This window comes from Cynocephalus volans, chromosome 8, assembly GCF_027409185.1.
Source record: "Cynocephalus volans isolate mCynVol1 chromosome 8, mCynVol1.pri, whole genome shotgun sequence".
NCBI classification, from domain to species: Eukaryota; Metazoa; Chordata; class Mammalia; order Dermoptera; family Cynocephalidae; genus Cynocephalus; species Cynocephalus volans.
The window spans coordinates 8636070-8649684 of NC_084467.1; the positions used below are offsets into that span (position 1 = coordinate 8636070).

The following is a 13615-nucleotide window of genomic DNA, read 5'->3' on the forward strand; positions in this document are numbered from 1 at the left end:
CCTTCCGCTGGGGGACGAGGTGAAGGGTTAGGTTTGGGTGTTATCTCTGGTCATCCAAGTAGGAAACATTACGTTTTTCTTTAACCTCCTGTTGTATCATCTCAGCAGCCCTGTGAACCAGGGTGGGACCCGGAGGACCCAGTTATCCTATTTAAAGCCAGCGCCTCCAAGCTCTGGTTCCGTGCCCCCTTCACCCACTTGATCTTGACTCCTGCAATTAGCCGTGCCCGCTCCCGTTCCCCCATCTATCTTTACCCTCTCCATTGGTTCATTCCCGACAGCCTACACATACACTGACATCTCTCCCAGCTAAAAAGAAAAAAGCAAAACAAACCACTCGAACCCACATCTCCTAGCCACCATCACATTGATCTTGGTCTTTATAAACTCCCGGGAAAAGGGTCTATACCTCCCACCGCACTTGCTCACCTCCAAGGCTCTTTGCATGCCTCCAGTCAGACCTTCTTCCCCATCGACACCACTGGAACCCGCATTGTTAAGGCACCCAGTGGTAACTCAATAAACATATATGTTAATTGAATGCTTGCAAGAGCTCTTTTTATGAAGGAGACACTGTATTAGCAGTCGGCTCAGGGGATATATCCTCTCCCCTAAGATCAGGGGTGGCATAGCCTTAATATAATTCATTTGGCTTATTAAGTGTTCAATAAGTGTTAGCTGTTATCGTTATTCAGAAAATACTATTAACAGAACACTTGCTTTTTCTCCTTTTCTTTCCCATGTATGTACTTCAGGTGCACAGGTACCCTGGAAGAACAAAGTCCTACTTCACTTTAACAGCTAGTATTTTTGAACACTTATTTCATATGGTTCAGCCTAATACCATGTGTCAGACTGTGCTAAGTGATTCACATGGAAGATCTCATCCTTCAAATAGCCTCACAAGGTACATCGTACACTTTCAGATTAGAAAACGAGCTCAGAGAAATTAAGTAACTTGGCTAAAGTCATACAGGTAGTATGAGGTGGAGTTGAGGTTCGAAATTTAGTAATTTGACACAACAGCCATGATTCCTCAAAAATACTTTATATTGCCTCTGAGTTTTAGGGCCCAGACTCTGGAACCCCATTAATGCAAGGATCCTGAAAGTCATTCTTTGCCACATCTTTCCTTCACACAGGGTTACACGAAATCATTTGGGATTGATGGGTTAGATTTTTATCTTTTTATTTTTTAAATGTTTTGGCTGCTGGCTGGTACAGGGATCTGAACCCTTGACCTTGGTGTTATAACACTGGGCTCTAACCAACTGAGCTAACCAGCCAGCCAGGGGTTAGACTTCTTAAAGTCTTCCATTAGCTCCTCCCCTGCCTCTGGTAATTCATCTTCACAGAGCCAGATTTCGCTTATATATAACTTAAAACCTATTGGATTCACCAATGATCTTAATGCAGACTCTCATGTCCTAAGGAATATATCTTCACCACTGATGGCCACCATTTTCCTGAGTCCATTAATTCTCATGCCCTTTATCTTTCATGAAAGGTATCATCACTGTACTCAGAGAGTTATTTGATCTGGGACCAAGAAAGTTAGGGTGATCATATTTTCTGGAGCAAAATAGGTGATACATGATTTAGGACTGTTATAGAAATTTTGGAGTGAGTAGGACTGAAGCCATGTTAGGCCCTAAAACTGCATGGGCTGTAGACAAATTCTAAAGAGTGCTTTTCTTGACATGCATTTCTCTGAGTTCCCTCTTTTCCCAAGGTTATTTGATACTTTGAACCTCGGTTATACGGCAAGATGACATTAGTTACATAAATGTAGTTGTTTTCCAATCAGCCTGGAGCCGCAGACCTGCACGTACCATCCTCTAGTAGGACCATGAGATAACAAGGACAGGAGCAGAAACCAGATGAGTCTTGGCAAGACTGCACCTGAGACCTTGCATGAAGCCCTCGCTGCTCATGTGTCCCTCCCTCCTGTTTTTCATTTTCTCATGTCCCATTCTCTCATCCCCCTCTTAAAAAACCCTTCAGTAAAACTGAGACTTTGAGATGGCTTTAGTCTGGCCATTTTCCTTCAAGTTTACCAGAGAGATGGGTTAGCCTACCATCACTCCTTAGGTCACTGGTATTCCTGAATAAAAGCCGACTTCTGTTTTCACCAACATTTGACTTTTGGGTTGTTTTTTGTCTGGGGGAAGGCAGGCAGACCTGAGTTTGGTATCAATCTTGGGGAGCCTCAGCCAGGAGCTGAGTGTGGCCTGAAACAGAAAATCTAAGATAGGTATGAGACTTTCTTGCTATATTAAAACTTATTAGTATCACTACTGAGATTTAAATTCATCTTTGTTTTTTTTTTTGCAGCTGGCCAGTATGGGGATCTGAACCCTTGATCCTGGTGTCATAACACTGTGCACTAACTGAGCTAACCGGCCAGCCCTCATCTCTGTTTTGAACAGATGAGTTCTCCAACCAATCCTTATGGTGTTCCATAAGGAACTGTGGGGTAGGTCTTCTGGCAGTTTGGGGGGATACAAAGACACATAAGGTATGGTTCCTGGCCTTATAATTTTCCTCCTCCTAATATACCTTCTTTGAATAGCTTTTATGGTGATAATCTTTCTCACCGGGTAGCTGTGGACCAAGAGAATTTAGAAAAAAAATTCACTTAAATAAAAAGAATATTCTTGGAAGTACTTCTCTTTAGGCATGCTCTCTTTAGAGGAAATCTGTATAGAGTACTTGCCAGCTCCATTTAATATTCCCTCCTCTCCATTATTACAACAGCCTCCTTACTGGTTCTCGCGGCTTCTAATTTTATTTCCATCTGTTTGACCCCAGTTGTCTCGTAAAAACATGACTCAGATTCTAAAACTTCATAGCACCACTCCTTGCTGTTGACGGTGGGGCAGGCCCCCGTCTGGCTCCATCCTACTTTCTAACTTCCTTTTAGTTTCTATTATTACTTATTATTTTCCTGTTATTCCTTTTCTGTTGGTGGCTGGCCAGTACAGGGAGCCGAACCCTTGACATTGCTCTAAGCAGCTAATTGGCCAGCTCCTGTTGCTTCTTTTATTCCCCAATGACCACCGAGCCAGACATGTGGAACTATGAGTTCCAACAATATGAAAATACCATTTTTTAATATCAAAAATGGTCAAATACCTGCAGTTTCATGTGGCTCGTGTTAATACTTGGGATTGCTATGGATGTCATGCTTTTACACCTCAGTGCTTGGTACTTCTTCTTCTGCTGAGAATGTTCCCACTTGCTTCATCTGACAAACTCCCACTCCTGTTTTAAGACTTATCCTAAATGTCACCCTTTCCATGAGGCTTTCTTGGAATTCCAGTGGAATTAGTGCTCCTGCCTGTGGCTCACACATGGCTCTTCTTACCATTTGGCTGGGGTGGAGTTCTCTGCTCACATGTATAGTGTGCTTTCTCCACTGTGTCTGGCTTGGGAACACCCCAAGGAAAGGGACTACGTCACGTTCTGTGTCCTTTGTAGTCTTTAGTACTAAGTGCTTCATAAGTAAAAGTTAAATGTTGAAGGAATAAGTTCTTCCTTTTTGAACTAATAATAAAGAATAAAAAGCCACTCATATACATGTGTTCAAAATTCCGATGTCATTTATTGGCACAAAAATTATTCAGATACAACATGGTGTCTAGACATGGCTACACTTTATACTTTGTGCATTTAGTCGAATATTATTTTGCTCATAATTCCCAACATGTACTAGACCTTCCCTGTGTTCGGCACCTCCATGACAGCATCTCTGAACACAGAGTATTCACACCTCACTGAAAACATCCCAGAACTGTGCTGGGGAAGGCGAGTGTGGGCCTCCCCACTGTGCTGTGATCCCCTCTGTGCGTTTGCTCAGCAAAGGCCGCCAGTGAACTCAATAAACTCCCCTCCTAGCAGTTCAGGTCTTGGATTGAAGTGTGTGAGATGCAGCATTGCTGGGTCAGGCAGAAGCCAGCCCTATCCCACCCATTTTGGCCAATTCTGAAAATGTTGTTGTTGCTGCTGTCCATGGACCAGAGAGGTAACTGGATGTGTGGAAGGGATGAAGTAAGTCTGCTTCTTCCACTTCTTTACAGTCTGAGATCCTAATCCATTTTCTCCATGACCTGAGGCCTCCTGGCTGTGCTGAGTTTGCTGCACCCACGTTGAGAGGAAGGACTTCTATCAGAAAAGGCTTATGATGAGTTCTCTTGTGAGTGAAGTCAAAACCCGTATTTCTAAAATTATGGATCTTCTGTTCCCCAAAAATCAATGGCTTGATTTATGTGGTATTACTGTGTTTCACTGTCCTGGGAACCAAATCAAGCCTTTTGTTTCTGACAATATACTCTTTAACAGCAGCTAGAAAGTTGATTTAAACCAACTTTGAATATACAGTAGTTCTTTTCATTTACATTTCAAAATATTTAACAAAGTCAAACTTTCTGACCATGGTTTCAGTTTAGTGGAAGCATGTACCAAAGTACAAAAGCTTCTGAAGAAATGGTGTGGGCACATGTGGGCCTCCAGTTACCAGAAAGGACACCTAAGAAGGAAGACAGAAAAGGAATATTTTAATAATTTGAGCTTCTTCAAAGCTTTACACAGATAACTTGACAATGGAAAGACCAAGCTCTGACAACCCCAGGGCGTTCCCTGAGATCTCCCACAACTAATTGTGTGGGACACACTCACCACCTCCAGTCAAGGGCTAATGCCTGCTGAGGTCCACAAGGACACTTCCCCATCCCCCTCCCTCTCAAGTTTCTGCCTTCAAGCATGCCTCAGGCAATTAATCAAAGCACACCCCAAGTGGTCCTTGAGGTTAGACTCCCAGATCATAAATTTGTCTTTTTTTCTCCTTCTGTTACTGCTCTGGCTTCTTTTCCTTTGCTCTTCCTGTATCTCTGAGTTGGATTGACAGCAAAAATCCAAAAAAAACCCCTCTCAAACAAACAAATCTTGCCTATTCTCTTAAACCGTTTCTCTTACTGTAATTTTAATGTCTGCCTTCTAGCTATGCATCCATATTTCCCAATTTCCTCCTTTTCAGAACAATGAGCACACACAGTGAATACAAACTTTTAAAGAGATTTGAGCCTATAACTGCTCTTTATGAATACCCCACACCAAGTGTTTTTTTGCTACCCTACGTTTGGGGCATAGGGTGGGGATTGCTATCTATCTATCTATCTGTCTGTCTGTCTGTCTGTCTACCTACCTTATTTATGGAGACTGGCCATACAGGGATTGAACCCTGGACCTTGGTGTTATTAGCACCATGCCCTAATTAACTGAGCCAACCAGCCCAATAGCTTATTTTTTAAAAAATTTATTATTATTATTTTTTTATTTATGTGACCGGTAAGGGGATCGCAACCCTTGGCTTGGTGTCGCCCGCACCGCGCTCAGCCAGTGAGTGCACCGGCCATCCCTATATAGGATCCCAACCCGCGGCGAGAGCGCTCCTGCGCTCCCAGCGCCGCACTCTCCCGAGTGAGCCATGGGGTTGGCCCCCGATAGCTTATTTTAACAAAGTTACTTGGAGATGCCCACTCACCAGCCAATATAGCATTGGCAGAGGTTTTCATGGGATGTTGCTTGTTTGATAAGCAGCTCAACTTGTGTTGGAACATCCAAAGTATCATCATGAGAGAAGTCCCGACCTAGGATAGGAGAAACAAAAACATTTTAATCTGCACCTGACTGTTGATGCACTCCTTGTCTCCTGTTGGGATTAATTGTTTATGCAGCCCAAATCAGTTTATTCTCATATATGAGTATGAAGGATACACTATTGTTGGATTTTAAAAATTCACCTCCAGGTGATTTGAATAAACACTAGTGTCTCTCTTTTTTTTTTTTTGCGGCTGGCTGGTACAGGGATTGAAACCTGGATCTTGGTGTTATCAGCATCACACTCTGACCAACTGAGCTAATTGGCAAGCCCCCTCATCCCCTCTCAATACAGACTTGGTTTAAAGAAGGTAAAGTCCTGCAGCTGGCTGAGTTTGGGAGCGGAAGAGATCTGGTCGATGGGTTTACAAAGATTCCCTCTAGTCCAAAATCCTCCTTGAGCTGGACAAATGGATGAGAAATCTACTAGTTAATCCTACTAGTCTCCATTTGTGAGCATTTCTTTTTTTTTTTTTTTTTCCGTGACCGGCACTCAGCCAGTGAGTGCACCGGTCATTCCTATATAGGATCCGAACCCGCGGCGGGAGCGTCGCCGCGCTCTCAGCGCAGCACTCTACCGAGTGCGCCACGGGCTCGGCCCCATTTGTGAGCATTTCTGTCCACAGGGCAGCTTGCTTCCATTATGAATTCATAATCTCTGACCTCAAACAGGTGCTCAGCACTGCTTGGCCAGATCATGAAGCTTCCTTGGCAACATGCCTCTCCATCGCCACAAAGACTATTTTGAGTCCTCTCCACTCTCCCCAAATGTCTGAACCTCTCCTTCCACTTCTCACCCTCAGGAGATGCCCTCATTTCCTACTTTACAAGTTATTTAATTCATAAAACACATAGTTTTTGAGCCCTGATGATATGTGAGGCAGTGTTCAGGATGCTGGGTTCACTCAACATGAGCTCTTTTCCCCTCCCAGTACCCTGGAGAGCCGTGTCTCCTCCCACTGAGGACTCACCTTACCTGCACTTTGGATCCCATCCCCTCCTGCTTTCTTAGGAGACTTACAGTACCCATTATCCTTCCTCTCACTCATATTTCAAACTCGTTGCTAACTGCGTCTTTCTAACCTTTGTAAACACATTTTTCTCTCCCATCAAAGAAAAAAAAAGCTCTCATTTAACCACTCCTTAATCCTCTGCTCCAGCACAAACTACTCAAGAGTTTTTAAGCTTGTCTCTCTTTCCTGGCTTTTCTCTCTCTCTCACTTCATATTTTCTTCTTTTCTCTCTCTCTCACTTCATATTTTCAGCTTCTGTCTGGCTGCCAGGTGCATCACAGCTCTCAGATGGTCACCAGAGACTTGGAGCCCCACTGGATCCTCCCCATCCCTCCTGCCCCACCATCAATCCTTTTGATTTTACCTCCTTGAGATCTCTCAACTCCAACTCCACTCTCACCTCTCGAGTCTAATCGACTGTCCTGTCTTGCCTAGAAGACTGGCAGCCTGTCACTTGGTGCACCTACCTGCATGCCTTTGCTCTAATACATTTTCCACACAGCCAGAACAGGCAGTGTTTCACAATGCAAATGCTCAGGCCTCTATCTCCCTCCCCACTCCACTTACAATCTTTCAGTGCTTTCCCACTGCCCTTAGGATATAGGATAAAAACATAAGGTCCTGTGTGATCTGGGCCCTGGCCTACCCAGAGTGAAAATATGCTACACTGAGCTCCCCGCATCCTGCTTTTGGACCTTTTTTTTTTTGGCCATCCTTTTCTCCCACCACAGGACCCTTGCACATGCTATTTCCCTTTCCTAGAACAATGTACTCCTAACTAACTCCTCTTTCAGATTTTAGCTCATGGGTTATAGGGAAGCTTTCCCTGAACTCCCAAACTAGATTAAATTCTCCTATTACAGGCATCATAGCCCTGAGTCCCTCTCCTCCACTTACTGTAATGCTCCCCTCTCAATTTAGAGTTCCACAAAGGCAGGAAACCTGTCTGTTTTTACCAACACTGTTTCTTCAGCACTTAGCACTTATTGGTGTTCTACAAGTACACCTCAACTACAAAACATGCCAGGCCCCAATGCTAAGTGCCTGGCATCCCCTATCTGATGTGATCCTCACTGCCCTCTAAGGGAGGCACTCTTCCCTTCCTCCAGATGAAGAGGCAGAGGCTCAGAGGTTGCACAACAGGCAGGCAGTAGAGCTAGGGACTTGGGCTTCCCTGGCTCCCACCCTCCATGTCACACCACCTCCCAGTCAGAAGGAAGATGATCAATGTGAGATGTCTCCTTTCCAAAATACACTTTCTCCCCTTCCATTATCTGCACCCTATCACAGCTACCAAAGTACAGAGAGGCAATGCATCGGAGTGGTCAGATGTGCTCTAATATCAAGCTCTGAGGATAAAACACATTTTCCAAAATTTGGCTGATTTTGGACTCAACAGAACTTTATTCACTTCCTGAGTTAAATGAGATTAAACTAACTTTAAGTAATATTGTCATCGGTCATCAGAAAGAAGAACCATAGACGCTGCTTAACTGATGGCCTGAGAGACACTCCTGTGAGCTGCATGGGATCAAAGCTAAGGAGCTAGGGCTGGCCCGTGGCTCACTTGGGAGACTGTGGTGCTGATAACACCAAGGCCACGGGTTCGGATCCCTATATAGGGATGGCCGGTTGGCTCACTTGGAAGAGTGTGGTGCTGACAACACCAAGTCAAGGGTTAAGGTCCCCTTACCGATCATCTTTAAAAAAAAAAGAAAAAAGCTGAGGGGCTGACGCCACCAGAAATGGGGTAGATTACCCACTCAAGGAGAGGAATGTCTCCTAGACTTTCCGTCCCTTTTTAGTAAACATATACACACACTCACCAGTGAGCTTATCTCGAACCCTGTTAATAATCTGAATAGCTTTCTTATTTAGGGCCTCTGGTTTCACCAAACCATCTCCAACTGGAATACACAAAAGTAGAAATAACAGTAAGAACTGGATCATTGCAACAGGTTCAATGGGTGCCCCTGTTTTTCTCAAATAGTCACTTTTGTAAGTGTTAAGTACTCCTTCCTCTGTGTGCATCTTTGTCTTCAGAATATAATAAGTTCATGGAACCTTTTCTGCTCAAAGGCCGTTTTGTTGCTTCATCTTATTGATCCCCGCTCATGGTACAACACAGCTGCTATTTCTTACTGAGCTAGTCACTGGTACAATTTCCCAGAGGTTGAACTTACTGAAAGAATGAATAGATTCTGGCACCGTGGTCCCCGTTTTCTTATGGGCTGGTTCCCCAAGTTCCACACCATCCAAAATTTCTAGGGGAAAAAAATCAATTAACAGAAAATTCAAACACCAAGAAGCCATTGTCAGTGTTAGTTTCTAATTCTATACATACTATATTCCTTTAACACCTTCCCTACCAACCTCAAAGGGGAAAAGAGAGGAAGCTTTATATTATTCTTTTTATTTTTTTGGTGGCTAGCTGGTACGGGGATTTGAACCTTTCACCTTGTTGGTATCAACACCATGCTCTAACCAAGTAAGCTAAGTGGACAGCTCCTTTTATTATTCTTTATGTGCTTAAAAGTTTTTAAATCTGCAAAACCATTTTCAAGTGAGTTATTATTAGTGAAGAATATGGTGTTTTTATCAGAATTGAAACATGGATTTTTGAGCAAATAGCATTAATACAATATTCTTACATAGAGAATGGGAATATAGGTCAAAGGACTGGTGGCAAAATGTGTTTGGATGGACAAAAACTAATGATAATATCTGGGTAAAGAAAAAAAAAGTCCTGAGGTGTTACTGTCACTCTCCACTGATTATGGCCTTTAGCACGAGTCTGGTATCAGGATCATGAAATTATTTTAACACTGTCCATGTACACCACAGACCTTCCGAATAAAGGTAGTGATGACAATCCTTTTATAAATGACCCTTTGGAACTTAACTTTTAAGCTAAACAACTAGGTCCAGAACCAGCTGTCCTAATTTTCCTCTGTGCAATGTAGGCAGTGTATCGGAGTCACACAGTAATATATTAGATGTGGACCCTTAGCATGAAACCAGCAAGTTTCAGCACACTTGGCGTACAAGGTACACTAGACACTGTGGATGACATGGCCCAGGCAATTCAGGCATTCACAAATCTGTCATGGTGTCCAGGGTACAGACCATGCATATTCACATAGGACACTATAACCCAGTACCCAATTTCTTGCCTGGAACACCCTTTTCCTTTCTATGCATCCAGATTCCATCCATCCAATAAGGATAAATTACCCTTTTTCTGGTTAAGTGATGGTTAAATGCCACCAAGCCAAGTGTTCCCATAACTATTACAGTTCAGAGTGAAAGCCTCCTTCTCTGAATTCCCACAGCCCTTCTATTCCAAACCAAAGGGCGCACGGGTACTCAATTACATAGCACAGTGTATTGTTCTCTTGTTATTTCATGTATATTGTGGTCCATTCCATAATGTGATTCTGTGCTTCTTCAGGATGACCTCTTACCTTACATTTTCTTTTTGTACCCCTAGACATTATTTTGGCTTACTTAAGTAACTAGTTGTAAATGTTCCATAAACATTTGTAGAGAATATTTACTTCTTTACACCCCAACAGTATTTCCCAAAGTGTGATGTGTGTGGGATATTAGATGTTATGAGGGAAAAAGGGGTGGGAGGTGGGTTAGGGGCGGAGTGAAAGGCTAAACAAAGTTAAACAGCTTTACCCTAACACTTCTGAGAGTTTTCAATATACAAAACGCATTCTGGATCTCAGTGGGGCATGTGTCTTTCTGGGACTCTTGTTCTGTTAACCACATTCCTGGAAACAATGTTTCATGGGGTTTCAGGGCTCCTTCAAGCAATGTAAATTTCTGCTGCTTCTATCTTCCCATTTCTGATCTATTAACAATGCTTGAGGACCAAGGTAATACTGTTAATGATTATCACAACCCCCAAACCATTAAAGGACATGCTAAATACTGGCTGATATTCAAACATACGTTTAGCTGTGTTTTTATGGATAGAGAAAGATCAGATAGTTTGATCTTTCTCTGATCAAACTTTCTCTGATCAAAAATTTCTGAGGTTCAGGTATCCACTCCATCCTTGGTGCCCAGTAAATATTTCTAGACCACATTTTTCAAGTTCAATAAATGCCTGTCAGGTGATATGTTAGCAGTGATAGCATCTCTGCAAAACAATGTCAAGAACCTTGAGAAAAACAGGTTTACTTCCTTCATATTCAGCAGCCATTACCGCCTTAAGTCAAGTTGCCTAATGGAAATAACAAAGCTCAGCCCATTCTAGAAACACTCTAGACAAAGGGGACAGAATCTGCAATCTCCCATGGGTTGCACCCACCTACTGACTGTCCAGCAGAGTAGGAATCTGTCCTCGTTCGGGAACGCTTATTGCCTTTGGTATTTGCTAGGGAAAGAAAGATTAAAAAGCACTTCAAACTTTGACTTGAAAGAAATTTGGTTGATAGGATATTTACAGTTGATACGACATTTTCTTACAATCATAAAAATATAATTTTTCTTTCTTTTTAAATTTCTTTTGTAGCTGGCTAGTACAGGGATCTAACTGTGGACCTCAGTGTTATCAGCACTACACTCTAACCAACTGAGCTAACCAGTCAGCCCCTAAAAATGTAATTTTTCCAAAAGCTATTACTCCAAAGAGAGAACAAAGACATATTACTCAGGAGTATGTAAGCGGATGTTAGCACGGGATATGCAACCTAGGGGGACACTCTATACCGTTGATTTGGATTTAGACAACATAATACAGATAACATAAGGTCAAAGTATGATTTAATTGCAGTGGATGAGAAGCCTCTTGTTAGTAAACTTCCTCTAAGAAGGTAGAAACAAAGTGTAGACAAAGAGATTGCTGTATCATATAGAATCTGTTTACATTTCTTATTAAAATTCCAGCTTACTACTCTATATAAAGCCCAAACAAACAAAAATCACTACAGTACTTTATTTATCATGAAAAATATTTAAATTAATATCTAAACCAATAATGGGAGTTTTGTGTTTTAGTTAATAAAAATACTTGAAATTCCTTTCCAGCCACCAGAGTTGCTTGTTAAAATGTAATGCAATAGCTCAGTAATGCATCTCTGGCTCCAGGCTTGAAGGGGAACAGGCTAATACAATATGTGTTGGATATTCCTAATTTGGAAGGGTGCCCAGCCTGGCTCCCGTGTACTTGATAATACTTACTGTCCATCAGTCTCCAGTTCAGCAACGGGTCATAGACAAAGGCCTCCAGCACAGCCATGACACTATCCTTGTGTTCCCGAAGCACTTCCATCACTGTGTGACAAGTGATTCGGTAGTTGCCATCCAGACCAGTAACCTAGAGAAGGGACAGAGTAACTTACCACAGGAGTTACTATCTCTGGCTCATTAATGCCTTATGATGAAAAGCAAGTCATTTTTTTTTTTTTTAAAGATGACCAGTAAGGGGATCTTAACCCTTGACTTGGTGTTGTCAGCACCAGGCTCTCCCAAGTGAGCAAACCAGCCATCCCTATATAGGGATCTGAACCCGTGGCCTTGGTGTTATCAGCACCACACTCTCTTGAGTGAGCCATGGGCTGGCCCTCAAAAGCAAGTCTTGTCACCCTCACTCAGGAAGCAGAGACACAGGCCATATTGATATATCAGGCGGGCAATGTCTTGGAAGAAGGAGTCAGGGAGGACTATGATACATATGAAACCAGGTTTGAGGTCAAGTGGTAGCACTTTCAAAGATGGATAATTTCTTTCTTTCTTTTTTTTTTTTTTAAAAAGTTGACCGGTAAGGGGAATCTTAACCCTTGACTTGGTGTTATCAGTACCACACTCTCCTGAGTGAGCCATTGGCCGGCCCTAAAGACGGATAATTTCTAACATAATGGCAAACAACAGACAACTGCTCCAGAAATCACATGAGCACTTTGGGAAACTGCTGAGCTCTAACAAGCAAGTCTGTCCCTAAAGAAGGGACAAAAAGCTGTATTTCAAAGCAGCTTGTTTCCAATATCCACTCACCTCCATAGCATTGGTCAACATTCTTGTTAGTCTAAATGGAATCTTCTCTGGGAACTTTTCTCTGGTCATAGCAACCTATAGGGTAATATAGAGAAAAAAACCCAATCAATGCTCAGATTGTTTTCTTTAGCTAAAGCAAGATGAGGGCAGGTGGCTTTCCATTGCATCATCTGCACTGGTTTTAATTACAGTGGAGAAATGAAGTAGCTTGAGTTTAGTGAGGAGACTTGTCACAGGCATCTGAAAGACTAAAAAAAAAAGAGAAGAATGAAAAGAAAAAGGACAAGTGTGTACATGCTCAGGCCCTTGGCCAGCTGGCTGCCTGGAGGATGGGGGATTCCTCCACTCAGAGAGGGTGTGGGAACAGTAGCCCTTGCCACAAGTAGGCTTAGAGTCCAACTAAGAGCATGATTTCATTTCTTAGACTCACTTTCTGTTGTGGTAGTAGGAAAGGCAGGGGTGAGGATAAGGCACTTTGGGTTTAAGTTTGCCTGAACTGTCAGAGAAGGGTGAAAAGTGATCTCTTGGGCAGGTGAGCTTTATGTTGAGTTCTCGAACACGTGGTTCACCTCAAAGCAGTCCCCAAAGTCAATGTGCAGGATCTTTCCACTCAGCCGGTCCAGCATCAGGTTGGATGGGTGTCTTTGAGAAACAGAAAAGAGATCAGGTAAAGATCAACAAAGCATCACTGATCAACAAGTAGGGGATAGTCTAGGTCAGGGGTTTGCAAAGGGCAGCCCTTGGGCCAAATCCAGCCCCCCCACTAAACTAAATGAAGCTAAGGGCTGGCCTGTGGCTCACTTGGGAGAGCGTGGTGCTGACAACACCAAGTCAAGGGTTAAGATCCCCTTACCGGTCATCTTTTAAAAAAAAAACAAAACAAAAACAAAAACTAAAGCTTAGTAGTAGAACACAGTCCTGGTCACTTGCTTATGTAG

General features: G+C 42.8%; 1 protein-coding gene across 1 annotated transcript in view; it reads right to left on the reverse strand.

The window, feature by feature from the left end:
* Positions 1-3580: 3580 nt before the first annotated feature.
* The window catches only part of MTOR (mechanistic target of rapamycin kinase), a 130129-nt gene continuing 120094 nt past the window's right edge, over positions 3581-13615 (reverse strand). The window contains exons 51-58 of the mRNA XM_063107113.1: positions 13247-13319; positions 12678-12752; positions 11865-12000; positions 10993-11058; positions 8855-8935; positions 8498-8578; positions 5543-5648; positions 3581-4528 (exon numbers count right to left, since the gene is read on the reverse strand). Of these exons, the coding sequence (XP_062963183.1) occupies positions 4513-4528; positions 5543-5648; positions 8498-8578; positions 8855-8935; positions 10993-11058; positions 11865-12000; positions 12678-12752; positions 13247-13319 (634 nt within the window). The 3' untranslated portion in view covers positions 3581-4512. The remainder of the gene's footprint in view (positions 4529-5542; positions 5649-8497; positions 8579-8854; positions 8936-10992; positions 11059-11864; positions 12001-12677; positions 12753-13246; positions 13320-13615) is intronic.